The following is a 22,117-nucleotide window of genomic DNA, read 5'->3' on the forward strand; positions in this document are numbered from 1 at the left end:
CTTCCATATTTGCACCTGCACCAGCTGCAACAGAAAATATCAGAAGTCTGTCATTCTCATACACTTTGTCTCACCATTCTTTGGGAAACTGCAACTCTGCTTGTTAAGAAGATGGTGAATAAAACATTAAGTCAACAGGTAAAATTATTTACTTTTTAGTACAGCAAAGACTTAAATAGACATTACTGAAAGCCTATTATCTGACTAACACTGAAAGAAGAGCATTCACAATATATATCACACACAATTGCACTGGAAAAGATGGACAGAAAATCAAAATGTTACTCTGAAGAATATTAGCTAGCATTTTTGGTAAAAACAAATCATGAGCAGATAGTAAAACAGGAAGGAATTAGTCTGAATCTTTTCTTATACCAAAGAAAGCACATGTATCAAAAGGAAAAATATACATTCTAATCCCTTGTTGCTGCAAAGGACGCTCACTAAGGAAGGAATCAAAAGTTAAAGTTCACAAAAATAATCTAAAAGTTAATTGGTTCTTATTCTCCTGTCTTACAAAAGGCAAGGTTGCATGGTATCTGGCTTGCTGGAATTACATTTGATATAGTCCAATTAAGGTTATAGCAGAATTAAGCCTATATTTGCATATCTGGGTACTATTAAGTCATAAAAATTCTCTGGAGCAAGATGTAAAGGACCAGAAAATCCATTTGAGATTTTAATAATCCATATGCTACAAAGCATTAAGTTCTAAAACTCCACATACCAGAGCGGAATGTGACATCAGAATATGAAGAGTATTTCCACGTTTCCCGGTCAAAATCTCTGCTAAGGATTTCATCAGGAATAGAATCCCGAAGGTGCTCCTTCAGTGGATCATCCGTCTCCAGGAGCTGAGAGAGATGACTCCAGACAAAGGAGCCCACTTAAATTAAACAAAGAAAAGCATTTGGAAATTAGAGAAAAATTAAAACAGTTTTTTAAATTGATACATGGAACCTTTTTATTTATTTCTACCAGAATTAATACTAAATCATTCCCCTTACCACAACAGAATTCATTCATTTTCAGCATCATTAAAATCAGTCTGATGCACCTATCTTTACCACAGTAAACTTGTTTAAATACTGTCTTATTCTTTCCAATATGGTATGTGAGGCGTCATTCATTTCTTAGTTTCATTTAATGCCTCTCAGCTAACCTAGGCAGGCAAGGAGTTAAGGTTAAGCTACATATTTACTGTTTGCAAAGGATCTTCTATACTATAGTAAATTCAAAGGAATGCTGAAAAAAAAAAAAGATACAACTCTAATACAGATGTTGGAGGCAGGCTGTGCAGCCCAAATAATATTGGTTTCTGTTCCTTCTTCAAAGAACAGATGCAACAGAATTATTTCAAGGATGGTTTTAAACTTTAACTTAGGCAGCATCACTCACTTTGTTCTTGTAAAATCACTGACCCAGTGTACTGAAACATTAAAAAAAAGTCTGGGATAGACAGCAAGCACATGAAAATCTTAAAATAACAATTCAAAACTATAAGCAGGAGCAAAGCCTTTTAAAGGCAAGCATTAAACAAATGTAAATTTAGGAACACCTATTAATCAGATATCCTGCATGAACACTGGAAACAACATTGGTAGACTTATAAGACAAAATGGACAATAAAGTTTCTTTATAGACAAGGAAACAAATAATGCCAATCCAAAGAATCTTTCTATGCTGTGCAATGTACAACATTTCCAAAAGCATTTAAAACAAACCAAACCAACAAAAAACCACCATTCATGACACTGTGCTGATCCATGGTTTGGCCATGTATGAGCTGTGGTGTGGGGGGCAAACATATGCCATGTATTCCATGGTTCTTAAATAGAGGCTTTTTTTCTCCTGAAGATAAAAGATACTAGACTCAGTGCTAGGTCAATGCACAGACACTGAATACTGATACAACTGCATTTTTCACAATACAACATTTTTTCAAATTGCTTTTTCTGAATGTGGCAACTAAAAACTAACATGTGCTCTATGCCTTCAAAAGCACTTGTTACTCTAAAGCCTATTAATTAATTATTATACTTAGGTGTTACATGAACCAAATGAAGGAAATAAACAAAATTAATGAGTATGGCATTAAATTGTTTAAAACATAAAACATTTTGGATGTTGTAGGGCTCCTTCATAAATCAGACAATTTATTTTTTCCTCACGGAGCCACGGGGAAGATACACCTTGACAGTATTTTGCAGGCTGACACAACTTCTCTCTGTCTGAATCCTAAAGAGGGAACGAGTCCCGTCCAAACCACAAGCCACATCAGCAAGTGAACACAACGCTGAGCCCAAACTCAGAATCGCTGCAGGGTTTGCTAGTCCGGACATAACATCCTGATCAAATGGATACACGGCTTCGAGTTGGGAGCTGGCCAGGATCCAGACACCCCAGCGTGCAGACAGAGCCGCTTTCATCTGCCTCCAGCAGCCCCACCGACACCCCTTTCATGTTGGCCCCTTCATGACAGATTTAAAAGCAAAGGATTAGTCTAGAGCTATTCTGTGTTGAATGTGGTGAAACCATTTAGACAAATGCCTCCTTCACCCAAAATATGGGATCAGCTTAAACATCTGTGTGCTTTGGTAATAAAGAGCTGATAGGATTCTGTACTTTTATAGAACCTACAGTTTCATTTCATACGAGGCCAAAAAGCTTCTCCTTCAGATAAGTTACTTAAACAAAATGACTATTTTTAAACATCGTATAAAAGATTCTCTATGTGGCATCAGTTCTCAATTCAGTCTCATGTCAGTAATCTGGGTCAGATCAGACAATAGTTGATCACGGGACCACAGAAGTAGGAAGCATAAATCAGAACAAACTACCAGTAATTAAAACACTACACTTATGCTAACCATTTTCCCAAATGACTGCTACACTGTTGGCCAGCCATTACACATTTGGATATATGATAAACACCCTTCACAAAGTCCTTTTCACGGCATTCCTAATACCACATGTCCCAGTTCCCAAATTTTCCTTTTTCTGTGTGTTATAAATGGTTTCTTGATGTCATTTTATCCACATCTCTCAAACTGTGATCCTTAGAGGACTTTCAGTTGACCCAAAGAATCGGCTCTGGCAGAGATGAAGCACCTCCCGCTATGCCTTGATGCTAACTGCAGGCAGTCTTAACGTTCCCAGGCATTTTAAATCATCTAAATGAAAATCATCAGGCTGTTCTTTGCAGTCTTCTGATCTGCTTAGTTTCCATCTGCCACTATCTTTACAACACTCTGATCAATATTAAAACCATATCAAAACCCATGTAACATAACTGCAAAAGAGGACAATACCAAAGAAAGACCACGGTAGCAAGTCCTTATAATAAATATTTGTATCACATCAAGTAAATGAATAGTAAACATGGAATTTAGGAGCATTAAAAAGGTAATCAAGAAATAGTTTATACCTACAGCTTGCAATTTTCTTTCACTTGCTTCTTTCTCAACTTAACAAAATGTAATTCGCAGTTATCCATCTGTATTTCTAAGGCACTAAATAAAGGTGTTCCAAGCACCTCTTTCTCAAGAGCATTCAAATAATGAAATGTTGCCAATAGAGGGAACTAATTCTGGGAAGAGTCACCGTTTCCTGACCATTGCTAAAATAACAGTATCACAAATCCAATACAAAATGTCACAATGACACAAACAATCTTTTAAAAATAAACTACAAACTATTAAGGTTAAATACAAATTTAGATAGATTGTTACCATTACACCTGTAACGAAAATGCTATATTGAAGTATCATTTAGGAAGGTGTAGGACTTCAGTAGCTGCTTGGCTGACCTTGACTGGAAGTTTCTTTCAGCAAAGTCTTTTGTACTTGTTTAAATAATTCTTCATGTGGACATTTCATTGCTATGTAATAAGCAGCAATCCTTATTTCCACATCTTCACTGGTTGTTTGATACAGCTGAACTAATATAGCATTCTAAGAGATAAAAAGAGAATCAAAAAGAAAAGGACAATTGTGATTTACTCCCCTAAAACACCTCATGTATGCACTTTCAGGTACAGTTGGGTTTTTCTTTCTGAAAGAGATAGCTCTTGCTTTATACCTACAAAGTCACAGACTCACAGAAGCATTTTGGTTGGAAGAGACCCTGAAGATCATCTAGTCCAACCATTAACCTAACATTGACATTAAATCATGTCCCTAAGAACCTCATCTACACTATAATAAAATGCATGTACATATTCACTATACTACCTTATTCACAAGTTTCCAGAAAAAATGGTCATTATGACCTGAATCCTGTACCAACTAATTTATACAGGACTGTCTGCAACACAGAGCCTTACTTGCTAGCAATACTGTTAATGGTTTTTTTCTACCACAGGGGAGAGTTGTTCTACTATATTTCACAAATGTGGCACAGCTAATACAGATGACAATGGCTGCGTCTTTGTTAACAGGCTAGGATCACTACCTCTGCTCTCAGTTTAAGGGTAGGACTTTAACAAATTTATTCTGTTCAATATTTCCCAGGTATCAACAAATGACAACCTATAGACTGTATAAATTCACGGGTCTAAGGAGCACCATCAAGCTTCGTAACTACAAAACAAGCAGATTACGCCAATCCATGCTGTGATTTTTAAAAACCCATGGAAAATGTTTCTCTGAGTGCAAGTCCATGTGGAACCTCTTGTTCCCTGGAGCAGGACTGCCAGCTTTGCCCGTGCCAGGACTCCTGGGTTTGCCATTTTTTTTAGGATCAAGTTATTTGAGATAAACAAGTTTTGTGTCTTCTTCTACTAAGTCATTAACAAAATATTCTAACTATGACACTGTATTGCCCATCACAAAAAGCTTCTCATACAACACTTAGCAATTCAGATAATGGAACAGTGGAACAGACTATAGGAAAAATCCAGTATTGTGGGTTTGTAGCCATAACCCACACAGACATAAGCTACCCAGCTGAAGTAACTTTTAAAGAAATAATAAACATTACCTCAGTCGCTGGATGTGTTACCTCAGCTATAGCAAAGCATATGACAGATCTGTTCATCAGCGTGGTCCTACCAACCTCTCCAACAGCAGAGCAGCTCTGCTGGACAACACATTTACAATTGTTCCTTATGCTTGCGTGTTCTGTAACTATTCCAGAAAGCCAAGACTCTGGGACAGCGCCAGGAAGCCATCAGTCACTTGCTGGCAATAAATCACTTACCCTGACAGAACAGGGAATGCGCCTGAAGGCCTGGATAGCAGCTAGACGGATTTCAATCGGATTATTTTGCAGGGAAGCACACAAGCTCAGAACAGGAGTTAGCGAAGCTGCTGCCAGTCCCGCATTTCCAATGGCTTTTAACACCAGTTGCATCTGTAAATACAAAGCAAGGCAGAATAAAAAGTTCTTCTCATGTTGTCAGCTGTACATGACATTTTAATGCATTAACATTTTCTGTGCAAAATTCTTTGTTTAAAATGATCACTGATTAAAAAAACTGCATTGCAATAGAAAAGAAGAAGTCATGGATTTGAAGTACAGTACAAGTTTTTCAAGTACTTTGATATTTTGTCCATTTTGATCACAGACACTTCAACGTCCGATTCAACACAGAGTTCTGGACACAATAAATAACTCAAAATAATAATTTGTCAACAGCTGCCATAATGTTACCTCTTTTCTTCACTAAACATACAGGAAACCTGTGCAGCTTCAGAACCCAGAAAGAAGTTACTGCTGGCAATCACTGAACTCTTAACAACAAGCTCTGTATTGAAGTTCAGAGCCCAGGCTCTTCAGTGCAATATGGTGCCTGACTTTCCTTTTACTGAACAGTCCCCTAGGAACTACTACATTGAAGCCAGCACACTTTAAATGTTCAAAAACCTTCCACGACTGTTTGGGTCAAAGCCTCCCCTTCACTGTTAGTTTGAGACATCAGGTGGGAGGTGTCTCTTATTCTGCTTTGCATATTCACTAAATTTGTCATGGTCAAAGATACCTCTCCCACACCTCTGTTCATGGCTTCATGCTGCTGAGTTTCAAGAGGCTGCTCTGCATTCATCAGAGAACTGTGTTTCAGTGATAATTTACAGAACTGTTTTCAAGAAACTAATGAGACTTAGGCAGTCTTTCTCATGGTGCTCCTCTTCATCAGTTCCCTGTTCTGATTTACTAATCTCTTGCCTAATTTTAATCACATTTGTTGGAAGACAAAAAGAGTTAAAAAAAGCAAAGTCTTCACGAAAGCCAGGTTGGTGTACTGATTTTGGCTGGGATGGAGTTAATTTTACTCATAGTAGCCTGTATGGTGCTGTGTTTTAGATCTGGGAGAAAAACACTGTTGATAATACATCAAAGTTTCAGCTATGGCTGAGCAGTGCTTGCACAGCGTCAAGGCTTTCTCTGTTTCGTGCTCTGTCTGCCCTGCAAGGACCCTGGGTGTGGGTAAGAGGCTGAGGGGACACAGCCACAACTGCTGACCTGAATTTACCAAAGAAATATTCCAAACCATATGGCATCATTCTCAGCAATACAGGTGTGTGTGGAGGGAGTAGGGGTTGTTCTAAGGTATCCACTGCTCAGGAACTAGCTGGGCATCATTCTACTGGTGGTGAGTGATGGCTTTTGCATCACTTTTGGGGTTTCTTTTGGTGGGTTTGGGGGTTTGTGGTTGATTGTTTTTTTTTTCCTTCACTTACTAAACTGTCTTTATCTCAAACAATGAGTTTTCTTGGTTTTGACCTTTCAATTCTCTCACCCATCCCAGTGCAGGGGGAGTAAGCACTGTATCGTATGTTTCTATATAACTGATACCTCGCGGAGTTGTTCTGAATCTTGCACACTACAGTTTCCTCCCAGAAATTTCCCAAGAGTCCTCATCACACTCTGCACAGCCGGGAAACCATCACAGGAGTCGTGAGCTGAACAAAACCTATGTAAGAGAGCGGTTACACCTAAGAAGCAGCTCTGGCTTGTTCCTGGTGACTTCAGCAAAGTCTGTAAACAAGCACAAAAAGAACAGGGTGTTTCAGAAAAGTCATTCTTACGGTTACTGTAACATGCCGTAGAAAATAAATGTATCCAAATATTTACATGCTAAAAGTCAATCTCAACAATGCATATTTTCAAACAGTCCTTAAAGGATTTAAACAAACAAAAAAGGACAAGCCTGTAGAGATACAGTGGAGAATTCTTTCACCTTCACATGTAAACACATGGGCTACATTAGTGTCAAGGAGTTATAGACCTCAGTTCTTTCCACCAGAAATCATGCCCTGCATGCTTACGAAGGAGTGTGAAAACAAATCTAAACTATTTTCCAGGACACTCAAAATAGTAAAGCCCTCACCAGTACGAAGTTTCTTTAAGTCCTACCTCACTGTTTATCACTAAGAACTGACAGCTCAGTCAATCAGGGGCAGTTTACCCATATTTAGATTGAAAATCAGTTTTTCTGTCCCATAAACCTGCAAATCCCAAGTTTCTGTATTCTCTGAAGCAAGCCTGTTACTGTTGAAAGTCCCACCACTTCAACTGATGTTTGCGAAGCCCAAATGAACTCAAGATGAATAATTTCATGCAGATGGTGTGGAAAGCCTGCTGAAACTGAGAGCTGGTTTTGTAATCCTGGTTGGAACCTGTATGTATCACAGCAGGCTGGATATACTCTGCAAGATTCTCCATGGATGGCCAGTGGTACACCAGCACACAAGCCAAGCATGCATAACATTTTACTTAATTTAATAAAATATTCTTATTGGCTTATTTACAATACAAGACTATCTATGTTTCTACTGCCTGGAACACTGCAGATTCACAAAACAACACAACAGGTCTAACTTCAGACTCTATGAGCATGACAGATGACACTGAACAAACCCAGCAGAGAAACAGATCTTTAAAGGAAAAATAGACTACAAAATGAAGCCAATATTATGCCGCATACAATTAACTTAGTTAAGGAAAAATGTGAAAAGCTGCACACACAAAGGACTGAAATGTCTCCAGGTACTAAATACAAAGCTTGTAACAGACCAAACTGGACAAAAAGCTCTCTATCCAAAGTAGGGAGAAGCTGCAACAGCATCATTCTCCTCACACTGACCTTACCTTGAACCTCAAAGCTAATTAGCCCAAGACAGTCTCTGGCATCCACAGGGTAGTTCACACTTTGTTTTTTTAAAAGTCTCTAGGCTATAAATGCAAATCAAGCTCCACAGACCAAACATGACTGCATCCTCTTTTTGGATCAAGAGTAAAATAGCCAGTAGTTCACCACCAGAATTACCTGGACAGACATAGTTTTGTATAAATCTGTGAAAAAGACTCTTACTGTAAAATACAAAAACGATGAGCCAGCTAGACTGATGATAAACTAAAAAAAAAGAAAAAACAACATCCACTCACGGCAAGAGATTCAATCATGCCCAAGGTGGGTTTAGGAATGAATGAAAATGACCAGAAGAAATATTCCACTTTGTCTTCCTCGACTTGTCCAGAAGCTATAATTTCTTTCATTAGGACAACACATGCCTCTGTAGCACAAGATGGGAGAGCATCTATTAGTGGCTCCCTGTAACACAAGAAAAAAGTACAGCAAATCTAAAATTACCAGAATATTCAAGAATCAAATAACAAACGCATTAAGGTTGGGCTTCTTTCAAAGTAAATAAAAGTCCACTGGCTTAGCAAATGCCAGATTTCATAGAAATCAATATTATCCTTTGGTTTAGTGACCTTAGGGAAATACGCCTCAGCCACGATGTGATAAAGGGTATTGGTGTTAAAAAGAACTGTATGTGACCAGGCTTTTAAGAAAATATTCAGTTGGTTTCTCTGAAAATGAGGCCAAAATAGATCCCAAGTTTGACTTCTAAGGACTGAGGTACCTTAAAACACTGACTTTTTTATTAAGGTGGGTTTTCTCTTTCATTTCACCAACAACATATGAAAATATTAAAACTTAATTGACTAGCTTTTATAATACTTCCTGCGCTTTTTCAGACTTCATCTAAGTGGAAAGGTAACACTAGCTTGATAGAAAATACACATTTCAGCTCTTAAGAGTCCCTCTGTAAATATTTTGTACCTACATCCTATACTGGTGGACAGACACTTTAGCATTGACTAGGCAGCAGTTAAATTAAACTGGGTTAAAGCACTTGCACCAGAGTAAGAGAGTAGCCTGCATGGGATGTTTTTTGGTTCCTAAAGTTAATAACCTTGTCCTGAGTAAAATTACTCTAAAATTAATATAGAAAGACGCAGTGTAGTTTAGATTACTTTCTAATATTTAAGAATATTACGATGAATATTTGTCAAAAGATGAGAACAAACATAAGCCAAAACAAAATTTGCCCCTTTTGCATGAAGTAAAGTTTAAGATATTGTTACAAACATTAAAGAATGGCCTTAAATTATATTGAATATTGATTTTGGAGGGAGAAAAAAAATCTCATTCATTTTAGTAATAGTGGATTAGTATTTCTGAAAGTCTCAAACCATTGGATCAGAACTATTCCTGACTCCAGAGGAGTGGGGGCCTTGGTCTTTAAAGCTGCAGTTCAGTGATCGGTATAAACCCTCCTGAGATCAGGCTGCTGCTGAAAGATGTGGCTCCACCACGTCTGTACTCCCAGCCCAACATTTATCTCCTCTCCCCCATCCTACCAGGGGCATGAAGGTACAGATGCCAGTAAGGTTTTCCATAACAAATGGCAGCAGATGCTTAAAACCAGCAGCATTGCTTTCCATCTAAGCCATGACCTGAGTTTCCTGTTCACATTGTTCCTGAAGCAGGAAGTCAGTCTGTGGGAACAGGCACGGGACAGGAAAGTCTGTTTTGTACACAATGTTCAGTAAGGAGAGAACGTCAGCCTTCTGTCACATAAACAAGATCCACAATACACATTCTTCCTTTAAAGTGCTTCAAATTTAAATCCAACATTTGGGCATGGATTTAAAACATGAATCTATTTTAAATATTTACACAACATTTATTTCCTCTCTCTATATATATTTTTAATGCTATTACTCAAGGGGCCTTACCAGTTGTCTCTGCATTTAAATGAAGATCTTTGCCATAATGCTTTTAAGGCTTCAAGAGAAAGATGTCGAAGCTCAAACACAAGAGTCATGAAAAGGTCTGCAGTCTGTAAGAGAGCACAACACAAACGTAATATTACAGCTGTACAGAAACCAGCCTTAGAGAACAGAGCACAAGAGACTTTGGCTTACACCAGCATTGCCATTGAATTACAATGTAACCTGAGAGTAAAACCTCCTTCCCTTCTTCCTTCCCTCCCTTGCTTTTCTCTTCAGGCTGACAAACACAAAAGGAGAAGGGCCTTCACTTAGGATGTCAGCCAGTCCCCTCAAGCCACAGTGCTCAGCGACCACTATGCACACCACTAGCATGCAAATGAATAATCAACCAAAAGGCAGCACTGCGGTTACAATCCAGAAGAGAAGGCCATAATCTTCTCTGAGTATGCACAGCAAGGTCCTGATTTATGACCAGAACTGCTGACATAGCCTTAACACAAAATGAAACATAGTCGAGCTAACTTTACATTAGTCTCAGGTTTATGAGAAAGATCATTTAACTGATGTTTGGACAACACTTAAAATTGTTGCTCGAGTACCTCTGGTGCTCTTACTGGGGTAACTGCTCTTGCCTCTGCAGGCAGCGCGGATCAGTTAGAAGCGTGGTGGCAGAGGAGCTGTTCTCCCTGGCTAAGCCAATTTGCTACAGCATACGGCAGCTATTTTACCTACAGCACATTATCAAATGCACTTTTTAGTATAAATAAATTCTAGCCCTTGATTCACAAGCTGCTCCTTGCTTTTGTAGGCAAAACTGAAAAACCTGCTTCAGGGTCACTTCATTTAAAAAAAAGTATTTCAACCTAGCTGTACAGTTGAAGAAGAATAGTTCTGTTCAATCATTTATTTGCATGTGCATGGCTAAAAGCAATTAAGAGCAACTCAGAGCTGACCCACACTTTTCTCTTAAGCAGCTACCACTCCCACTCCTCACTTAACTTACATGGCAGTATGAGTTTCCTATTAGCTGAAACAAATACTTTTCAGAAACTGCTCTCTTGAGGTGTTTTGGATGTGTATTACCATCACCAGCAATAATTTTTATTTTCTAAAATGTGATGCTGGAAATGAAATTAGTCAAATGTTGAACTGAATACATTATGAAGACAACAGAAGCCTTTCTATTTTTAATGGAGTACAAACCTTGCAGTGTCATCCTGACCCAAACCAGGCTTTGTATTAGCTACCCAGTCTAGCACTGTCTGAGGAAGGATGACCTTTTCTCCTTATTTCAGATTATTTTTATTTGCACAGACACTATTTGTGTTATTTTGGCCTCAGTAGAAGCTTTTTGGAAAACAGCATTTTAAATACTAAATAGCACGTGACTGTGTTCCTCTGAGACTGACCCAAAGTTCAAGAAGGGAGACAGGTCTTATTACTTGAAAAAATTACCAGAATGTTAAATACAGTATCTTGCATGTTCATTTCAACCTAACTTTATAACGTACAAGCTCTAATCACAGTCCATGTTACACAGATTCACTTCAGTTCTTCATTCACTTGAGATGTGAAAGGCTTAGACATAGGACTCCTGCTCTGGTTCCAAAGAAAACATTTTTCTTCATGTAAAAATGATACAAACAGAGTCAATTCCACTAAGCCACATTTCCAAAGGTCTGGGGAGAGACCTACCTTGACATCCCGACCTTTCTTCCAGGAGCTGCTTCCAAAAGCAATGAAAAACCCTGTGCCAGTGTTCTATTTTAATTTAAGACTGCCTAAGCATTTTCAGGAAAAAGAAGCTGCCTTTCAGTAAGACAGAATAATTTCTTATTGTGTTGTTTGATAAGCTGAGGGAATAATTTGTCAGATCCAATACAAACATTATTTGCATTTTTGTTCTTTTGGGACTTCTTTTTAGCAACAGTGTATTAATTTCATCACATTGAAATTTATTCTCCTACATGAAGGTGTGCCTTGATATTAATTCCAATAGCTTTTAATTCCATAGCTAAAACTGAGTTAGATACATACATATTCCATCCCATCCAATCTCATCCCATCATTACCTTTAAAGTCTATTTTTAAAAGATATTACCAAACCCCAAATGCTATGGAGCTAGTGAAACACATTACATTTCATGGTCTATAAAATATTCAGAGAACTGTATTTAATAAAGTTCTCCAAAAGCATTTGTAAAACACAGGCTTTATGTGCATTTTACACATGCAAATCCACTACGGGCAGCACGAGCAGGGAGCGGAGGAGCCCCACAGGTGTGTGTGCAGCTGCTGCGGAGCTCAGGTGCCTCCTCAGCTGGGGCCACAGCACAGCTCAAGAGAAAACTTCCAGACAGATAGATTTTCAGGTGAAATAATTTTAAACTGTACGTCTGACTTCATTCTACTTCACACCTGCTGACTAGACAAGCTCCCACCTAATAACTCGGTGCAAAATTTTGCAGAGAAACAGCTATTTTTACTTCCTAAAAATAAAGCTGCAGAATGAAGTGTCTGGTCAGGTGGGCTGTTGTTATTTTTTAAGGTAGGTTGTCTTGAAATGGAGATGTCAGATAAACAAGAACCTCCTTGTAGATTCCTCTGTTTGTAGTATTGTAATAACAAACTACATGCAAGTTTGGCTCTCATTCCCATTAGGAAACCTGGCCTTTATGCTGTTCTTCTAATACACAGGAGCTGGCTTTTCCTTCCATGTGCAAACTTAGTGTAGCTCTAATTAAAAAAAAAAAATCCTCTGAAATGATAAACATGGTAAAGTTTAGATTGGAAGGTAAAGTAGTAAAATGCTTCCCAATGAAAGTGTTTCCATTTATGATATACACGAACACCCTTTGAACGCCTGACACTCTATCTGCTGCCAAGTATAAGCCCATATAATCACAAGGGAGGTTCCTTTGAAAATGTGTTCAATGAACATCTTTGGTTTTGCCTACTAATTTATGTTCTCAATGGAAGTGTGAGGCCTTCTCTCCAGTCAATTTAGTACATCCCTTTGGAATTACACAGCTGTCTCTTCTGTATGGAACTTCTGGTTTTCAGCTGTCTGACTTCTTTTTTCAGCTATACATATGTTAAAGAACAAGTGACCTCCTTGAATTGATGACCAAGTGTGAAATCAGATGGAGGTGACATACTCTTCTCCCTGAAGTCTACTGGTGGAACAGCTATGGTTATTCTCTCCCTGTCATGGCATTACTTACCTTCCTTCCTTCTGATCCTCATCAGTTCTTTTTTATCTGGTTTCTTACCTTGCCAGTTAACCTAATTTCACCCTCAATTTCGGGAAGGATGTAATTGTGCCTGGTCATAGACCAGGTTTAAGAGACCTAACAGACTGTTCCAAACACTGTCTTCTAAGGCTTTCCAATTCAAAGCAAAGACTTCTGTTCCTGGTGAAGTTGCATGGAAAAAGAACAGTCAAATTTCAAAAAGTACCTTAACTCATCTTGATCACCAGATCATCTTTCTTACCTGGGAAATATTCTGTCATACTCCCTACACCCACAAGTTAAAAACATGCAAATTCTAACAACCCAACTAGGTAATAACTAGCAATTAGAATGCTTTATGAGAAAAACAAATGGTGAGACTGTGCCTTAAAGGTAAACTCTTTTGGGTGAGGCTGGGATACAGAGCTTGGGCAGCCTGAATCTGACATACTCTTGCCCACGCTGCACAGCCACATTGAGCAGAGCTACCGATCCAGCATCAATCCCCAGCCACCAAACGTGAGCGCAGTCCCAGCAGCAGCTGTGTGACAGGTTCCTTCAAGCCTCTCTCAAGCGAGGGTCCCCTCTCCCCATCCCTCTGACCATTCTTCGTCAGTGTGCAGCTTGTTCACTTGATGGTCCATTAGCTACTTTACATCCACATTGAAATTCAATCTTGTCTCATAATAGCATTAAAAAATTCAACAACAACTTTGCTTCCTTGGAAATAACACAGTCTCCACCCCCATTTTCTCATCCCTTCACTATTTTCCCTGGAGTTGGGGATTTTCCCTTCCATTTATTCTTGGTTTTGTGTCCTGAAAGAAATGCATAATCTCGCCTTATTCAGAGTCACACAATAAGGGGACAAACAAGCTATACATGCATAACAGTGGAGCTGTCTCCCAAGCAACGCTGTGGGCATTCCTGTAACTTCTTCCCTGGCCCAAAAGGGCATTTTATCAGTCAGAACGAGGGATAATAAAGATCCCCTTTGAAATGTCTTGCTACACAGAAGGAACACCCTGAAACAGTGAAAATGGCTGACAAGCAGACCAACCCTGTGCTGGGACAGGCATATGATGAATAATTCACCTCTTTTTTTAGGCAGTGGCACAGACAGCAGCCACTTGTGCTAATCTTACTAATTTACAAAACAAATTTCCCACACATGAAGGCAGTGGGCCTCTTTGGAGACAGAAGTGACATCCCACTGTTACTGGGAAAAATCATCTACCATTCTTTCAAAGACACTGAATTATGGGTGTTCAAAAGAAGGCAGGATTTAGAGAAAGTTTCTGAGGTCTACAGCAGCAATTTATTTTTTCAACGTTTTCCAAGCAATATATAGCCCTCTAGTCTGTTCCTAAACTGCAATACACACTGCTGTTACAATGAAAGCCACATAGAATTAAGCATTATCGTACCCAAAGAGGCTGCTTTCATTCTACCTTAGCAAGAATTATTAAGTTCATGACTGTTAGCATTCTATAGCCCAGATTTCCCTAGCATGCAGCTAAAAAAGCTGCCAGACTTGCTTACAACTCAGAGAGAGAAACCTGTCCCATATATAACCACCCAGAAAGGCCACCTGCTGCCTCCTCTGAGGTCTTTGTCAGGCTGCGATACCAGGTCAGACTGTGATCACCATTTAATAGGCCAAGAGTAACTGCTGGGGTTGTAATTTATCACAGCTGACTGCGGTTGCCTGCTTCAGCTGTTGTGACCAGGATCCCTCTTCACCCTGTGCTTTTGCCTAAAGTCTCATATCACACTACACAAACATCTACCTGTGCTCATTAATCACAGCTAAAGCTAAGAAAAAGGTGAATATACACAGTATATTAATTTCTAAGCCGGCACCACTGGCCTGCAGAGCACAGCAGTGCACTCTTCTCCATCCCCACAAAGCCTGTATCTGTGTATCCCAGCCTGTATCCCAGTATCTGTGTGTGTCCCCAGGGAGGAGACAGGCAGAGCTTTTGTTCTTTGACATGGGACTTAACCTACACAAAGGAAGGTGAAGTGCCTTCTCCTAGGCTAGGTCTGAAGCTTTTTGTTAGCATTACCTGTGCCTCTGTGCATTTATAGGAGAGATCCCAGCCCCACCGCACAAAAAATAACTTTGCTCCAAAGTATGAGCAATCTAACACGACAACAACATCAGAGGACAGGGAACAGATCAGGAATGAGCTGACTAAACTCATCAGTGTCAAATTCACAGAGGCACCAAGGTCCAGTACAGTGCTTTATCCATTAGACCACACTTGTTTTTTAGTAAAATCCTGACCATGAATGACTTAAGACAAGAAGTGCGTCCTTCAATTTTCAATTTGTATTTTTTTCACATTTTTCTATACAGGAACTTCATCATTACCAAGAACCACTACATCTGAAGGATAATGGGATACAAAGTGCCTCCTCTTTCAAGGTCATTGCCCTCAGCTTATTTCAGGTCAGCAATGATTAAGCACTATCATCTGTTCATCCTTCTGCAGGTGTTCTTGATCATCTCTGAATTTCACAAAGATAGCAATCTTCATTTCAAAGGCAGTGACAAACACTAACTGACCCAGCTGCTGCCAGGATCAACAAAAATTACAAGACCTGATCAAGCTAAGGAATCAGGCAGACCTCATTTAGAATGATGGTCATCGTTGAAAAAAATTAAGCCACTGCATGTTCCACATCACCACATTTTAGCAGCATTCACCAATGAAAATGGTTTAGGTGAGAAGAGATTCCTTCTGGACCCAAGCAGCATCCCCAGAAAATACGGTGGTTATTACTAGAATTCATCAGAAGCACAAGGAACCAAATAGCCAAGATCCAGAGGAACGGATTTCATGTGCAAACAGTTTTGAGGGGATGAGGTAACAGGAGAAGAACCAAAGAACTCAAACATGGAAACAACAGCACTAACATGGGTAGCATACCATACTAAACCTGTAGAAGAGGGTTTTTACAATTAAGCATCAAAACTGCCAGTGATAACCCAAACCAGGCCCCTTTTTCTATGCTTTTCCACAGCAAAACAAAAATTCAGACCATTTTCTTTCACATTAATTTAGAATACAGTTCTTAATTAGTTTTGCCCAATATTCAGGAGCCACATGACTTTCCAACTCTTCAGTTTGATTTATTGTTTATATAGGAAAATGGCACTTCAAAGCATTTAATCTTTCTATAATACCACATTAAAAAAATCCCAAAACAATGAAAGGCCAATTTCAAAATTGCTGGTCTCATAGTCACCTCTCATTTGCGTAGGAGAACTGTCAGACCACAAGGGGCCTTACAAGGCAATGGAGGTTATGTGTAAAAGCTTACCTCAAAACTCGCACTGTGTGCCAGGCAGAGCTTCCACACCAGGTCAGACACCTCCCCTCCAGTGACCTCCCTCTCAGCTTCTTCCCTTTCGTAGAGCATGCTGGTCACATACAGATCCTCAGAGTCCACTGAGAAGACAAAGAAAAATCAGATCTGGTGGTTGCTGGTCATTTGCTATGGTTAACCCTAAATGCTAGGGAAAAGTGTCTCTCTGAGCCTTTACTTCTACAGGGAAGAAACTCTCTAGTCTCCTAACACCAAGGGAAGAATATGAATGCCTGCAGTCAGGCTAAATCTAAGAACACAACAGAATAAAGGCCTAAACACAGGTGGGACCTGAAAAAAATAGAGAAACTAGACAAAGAAGATATAAACGGAAAAAAGTCCACTTTCCATCAGTTTGCCTCTTACAATGGCCGTGTTACTTCACATTCATCATTTTTTCCAATTTTATCTAATCACTCCTCCTGTCGCTTCAACTTCCCAAACACTCAACAGGAGATCTAGGTGCCAAGAAAAATAGATAGCTTGCCTCTTAACATCTTCCTGAGGAAGAATCTTGGCATCTTATGTTGGCATAATGAGAAATAAAATTGTCCCGGAAATTTTGATTTTTCTTTTAGAAAAAAAAAAAAGACAATAAAAAAATACAAAATGTTTCTCAACATTTAGAGCTCAACTTTGAAGTCCTTCCTCAGGCAAGCTTCCCCTTAACTTCAGTAAAATCATCCTTCTAAAGAGAAGCACACAGAGCAAAGAAGGAGCGAAAACTGAAATGGCTCTCAGACGTGGCATGTCCTTAGTTTCATTAGGACTTGCAATTATTTAAGCTTCATTTGTATTCAAACTGCCCACAGGAACTGCCCACAGACACAGGAAGGCTGATGTTCTGCGTAGAATGGGGCTACGTATGTAAAGCAGGTAAAAAGGAGTTGGCCATTACGGAAATCTCTCACTTTTGGAGATCCATCCTGCATTGCTATCGCACACCCCAACTCCCAAAGGGACAGCTCGCAGCAGCCCAGCCTGTAAAAACATCCACCTGCACACAGCTGAACACATTAAAGGAAATACCAGGTGCAAAGAGCTCTCACAGGCAAGATTCAGACCCAAGATTTTTCTAGGAAATAAATGTACTTTATTTTAGCGGAAACATTACATTACCTTTTTCGTACAGCATCTCTGTTTCCACTTGAAGAAGTTTCAACGAAGACTGTGTCTGCGTCTTTGGCCCGCTGCCCTTCTGAGAGAGCAGAGTAACGAGGCTGGACTCCATGCATTTGGCCTCTGCCAGGACTCCATCTGAAACGCTCTGAACACATTCCAGTTTGGAGGACAGGATCTGCTGCTCAGACTGAGAAGAAGAGATACCTCAGGTAAAGTCTTGACAGCTTATGTCAGTCTGCCAAGTCCTTTCTCTCCCAGCTTCACAGAAGATCCCAGGTCTACGATACAGCATGAAGTCTCTTACCTAGACCTTTGACAGAGCCCAGCTTGCGGAGGTTAATATGCTCTTTATTTTCAGTCTCATTTTTCCATCACTGAAATGAAACTGCTACTAACTTTCTGTGTCAAAAGGTCTCAATTCATTTCAGTTGACAAAGCATCAGTGTTAAGCAGATCTTTTTAGTCAGCAGAGTTGAGAAAAGCAAAAGGCTGGTAAATTATGACTAGCTAGTACGATACAAGAAACAAGTAATATTAACCTGATAAAAACAACACAAGATACAAACACTGACTGTATTTGCCGTGAACAGTGGAAAGCTGTGAGTATGGCTTTTAGAAAAGTTTCTATCTTTCCAAAGTTTTCTGCAAATAACAACTTGCTTTGTTACATAGTGTATTTTTCTTATCCATATCTCTCTATTCCTCTCTTTCACGCTCTTTCAGTTTACCACTGTAAGTATAACATATTTTAGTGACAGAATTCAATCCAGGCACCTAACAACCTCTTGCATTTATACTACAATGTTCATCAACCACAATGCAAATTTCCATTAGAAACAATTTCTGTGAACAACAGGCATTACAGGGACAATAATATTCATCATTTCTTTGCTAAGGATTCAAGTTTGGACAGACACACACAAATTTTATGGACCATAAATGACTATTGAAACATGTTTTCATTCATACTATGACTCTTCAAAGAAATTAAAAGGCCCTGTGGAAGGATCAGTGTCATTCCCCAACACTTACCGACACATGAGGAAGAACAACAGACTGCACAGAGGTAAAACCAGAATACCGATGAGAGCAGAGGTTTAAGTCCCTTGTCTTGACAAGAACAGGACCTTTTCGCTGATACCTGGTTGGGCATATTCCCAGAACATCCACCTAGTAACAAATGTACAGTGTTGAATCGCACATGCACACATACAAGTAGGTATTATGGGCTACTACAATTAATTTTAATAACTGCTTTGTTTTAATAACAATGCAAGAGAGACCTAAATTCTGCCTTGCAGGACACTGGCTTTACCACAAAAGCTATGGAAAGACAAATAATTTTAAAGACCTTGATCAGACTTCAAAATGGTCAGGGTTTGTCTATTCGTTTAACTTCACTGTGTTACTCGGAATCAGATAATTGATAAATGTATGCTTTTTCATTTAAGGTTTTGTGGGTTTGCAGGGAAGCATTAATTCAGAAGAGCATTCCTACTAAGAAAAAGTGTAATTATATATGGGTATCCCAAGCTTTATTGTAGAACATCTGTTTTAAGTACTGATACGTAGCAATAGCATGAGAATGAGGTAGCACACATCATGCTGAAGGTCAGTTCAGAGACTGCTCTTCACAACAGAAGTGCAGCTTTTCCTCAGGTAACCAAGTAGTAGTTTCAAACCCTCAACAGGAACGCAAATTGTAGATAATTTCATAACATTCACTACAAAAAACAACCAGACAACCACAGCTGGCTGCTGACCAGTCGCCAAGTGGGCAAAACCTTTAGTTATTTACAAAGGGAATATAGATTCAACATGTACAAAGGCTAACAGCCACTCTAGAGCACAACTCTACCAGCCTCACCTCTTCAACAGCCGCACTAGGAGGGGATGCTTGTGACGTCTGCAGGACACTGAGAATGCCTCGCTTTATGTTCAGTGCCCAGGTCTGTTCACTCCTCACAGGACAGAGCTTCAGAACTTTCCCATCATGGAAAGAAAAATGAAGAGGATGCTGTTCTAGTATTTCCCTGAAATAAAAGAGTTTATAGTTTCTTGCTTCAAACAGTGGCTGCAAGTCAGTTTATTAAATTGGACTCAGATTTTCTGAACAGAGCTGTTCCTTCACAATGGATCTGTCTTATTCTGCATATCCATTCTTTATAGGAAGTCCCTGTTCTTCATGAATTCACCCTGACCCCAAGAGCCCTTAAAAAAAAACCCATACAACAATAATAAAAACCAAACACCTCAAGATAATCACGGCATCTTCGACATAACTGTAACACCTAATAAAGCAAATTTCTGGTAAATTCATTACAAGTAATTATACTTGATGGCAATGATTCTTGTTTAAAGAAAGAAAGAAATTCCATTTTATGATTCAGGGCACCGTTAGCATTGGTAAGCATGTCAATTGCAAAGTAACTGCAGGTACTCTTTATCATTCCTCTTCAGCTGTGACACACACACACAAGATCAACTGCTTTCCAATCAAACCAAATCTTTCCTGCTCTGGAAGGTGTACATACTTGGGCTCTGTCCCGAAGTCATCCCCCTGATTGTTTTTGCTATCCCAGATTGAGAGTACAGTGTTTTCTATTTTTGCAAGAGATAATTTTTTAACATTGATTTTCACTCCTAATATAATGAACTTTAATCACATATTTCCCCTCAAAATGGAGAAAAACAAGCCATCCAAAGGAAGAATTCTACAGCAGCCCTCTGGTCCGCTCCCACACAGTGAGCAACACAGCTCACCTGCACATTAACTGCAGAACTCACTGTTCATCTCATTAACTTGGTCACAAAGACAACATCAGAGAAAACCTTCAAACCGACACCTGGATAAAGTCTTCCCAGGAACAGACACTGTGCACACGGGATTAGGGTTTCTGAACTCCTAGGCAACTGTGGTTGCTTTTGCTACTATCTGGAAATTACATGCACATTCAGAGGACAAGCTAGAGCACTGTATATTCACAACAGGCGGAGGCAAATGCTAATAAGGTTCACTCATCTGAATAATTACTTTCAATAGCCAACCTTCACTCAATATTTTCTTTGCTACCTCTAATTTTTTTGGCTTCTCTGCAAAGAACAAGACACAACTGCTCTTACCTCTATGAAAACCCTACAAATAACTTCACAGAAGATGTGCCTGTACTCTGATTTGAACTCTGAAACCACTACTCGTTCTGTGGAACACAAAGCTCTTCCTGATGAATACAAGAAGCACAAACTTGCTCTTTTTGACCCTTTGAATTGAGTCAGTTACCTCAGTTCTCAGTGTTGTTTAAAGGCTGAGAATCCAAGTGGCAGGACAAAGAGGAAGATTACAAGGCTGAGCTTAATCAGACAACAGAACTGCTTTTTTTTTGATGACACAAGAAGCACCGGTTCTCTGGGAAAATACCAGGCCTCCACAGTGTGAAGAGGCCTTTTTGTATAGGCATCGTCAATAGAGTCTATACCTTTGCAAGTCAGAGAGAAACACACTGGCATATGTTATGAATGAGCTACTAAAAACAGAAACATAAAAGGAAGAAAATTACATTCCACAAATAAATGCAGTTTAAATATATCGGAAGAAAAAAATCCAACGTTTTGCATCATAAGAATCCCCCAAATCAAGAACTTCTGAAATGTATTTCAAAATTCAAGAGTCTCTACAAGTAACAACTGCAACTCAGAGAACGAGCAAGCAATCCAAACATGCCACTAGACAGCTAGAGGCCTGATAATTTGTACCCAGAATAATTTTAACTGTCCACTCTCCAAATGCTTTTACATACAAAGGGATGATAATTAGGTTCAGAAAAATCTTTTTGGACCAAATACCTGTGATTTTGCTGATCATGCTCAGATCTCGATCCTTGCTTTAAAAACAAACCAACCAAGCAAAACAAACAACAACCAAAAAAAACCCTAAAACTAAATGGTGTAGGAAAGAGAATGAACAATGTGTAGTCAAGTTGCTGCTAAGCCATATAGCTTAAAAAAATAAAATAAAAAAGACTAGAATTGAAGTTTTTCTACCTTAGACTCTCCATTTCCTTCAGAGGCTCCTCATGGGATGCAAGACTTTTCTTAATCTGTACATCATGCACCTAGGAGCAAAGATTATAAAGCAATAAATATAATTGTCAATAGAAACTTGAGGACTTTGCCACATAAGGGCATCTACACAGAATGTCCCAGACTATGAAAAAAGGCTCAGTGTTACAGGAAACACAACCACGATGGCCATATCTTCAGGTTGCATAACTGAGATGGTTTCCAGAAATTTCTTCTACAAAGAAGTTTCACTCACTATTAAACACATTTTATATGGCACTACTACATCCCTTTCATTTTCA

At 39.2% G+C, this 22,117-nt stretch overlaps 2 protein-coding genes across 2 annotated transcripts in view; one reads left to right on the top strand and one right to left on the bottom strand.

Moving 5' to 3' along the window:
- NDE1 (nudE neurodevelopment protein 1) overlaps positions 1-22,117 on the top strand; it is a 337,987-nt gene that overhangs the window by 98,485 nt on the left and 217,385 nt on the right. The window lies entirely within an intron of this gene.
- Positions 1-22,117, bottom strand: part of LOC309445697 (vitellogenin-like) — a gene marked incomplete at both ends in the record, with an annotated part of 28,748 nt that overhangs the window by 240 nt on the left and 6,391 nt on the right. The window contains 9 exons of the mRNA XM_082064701.1: positions 728-886; positions 3,809-3,953; positions 5,200-5,352; positions 6,796-6,978; positions 8,389-8,554; positions 10,030-10,133; positions 16,590-16,717; positions 17,754-17,943; positions 18,789-18,926. Of these exons, the coding sequence (XP_081920827.1) occupies positions 728-886; positions 3,809-3,953; positions 5,200-5,352; positions 6,796-6,978; positions 8,389-8,554; positions 10,030-10,133; positions 16,590-16,717; positions 17,754-17,943; positions 18,789-18,926 (1,366 nt within the window). The remainder of the gene's footprint in view (positions 1-727; positions 887-3,808; positions 3,954-5,199; positions 5,353-6,795; positions 6,979-8,388; positions 8,555-10,029; positions 10,134-16,589; positions 16,718-17,753; positions 17,944-18,788; positions 18,927-22,117) is intronic.

This window comes from Streptopelia decaocto (genome assembly GCF_964273445.1).
Source record: "Streptopelia decaocto genome assembly, chromosome: 13".
NCBI classification, from domain to species: Eukaryota; Metazoa; Chordata; class Aves; order Columbiformes; family Columbidae; genus Streptopelia; species Streptopelia decaocto.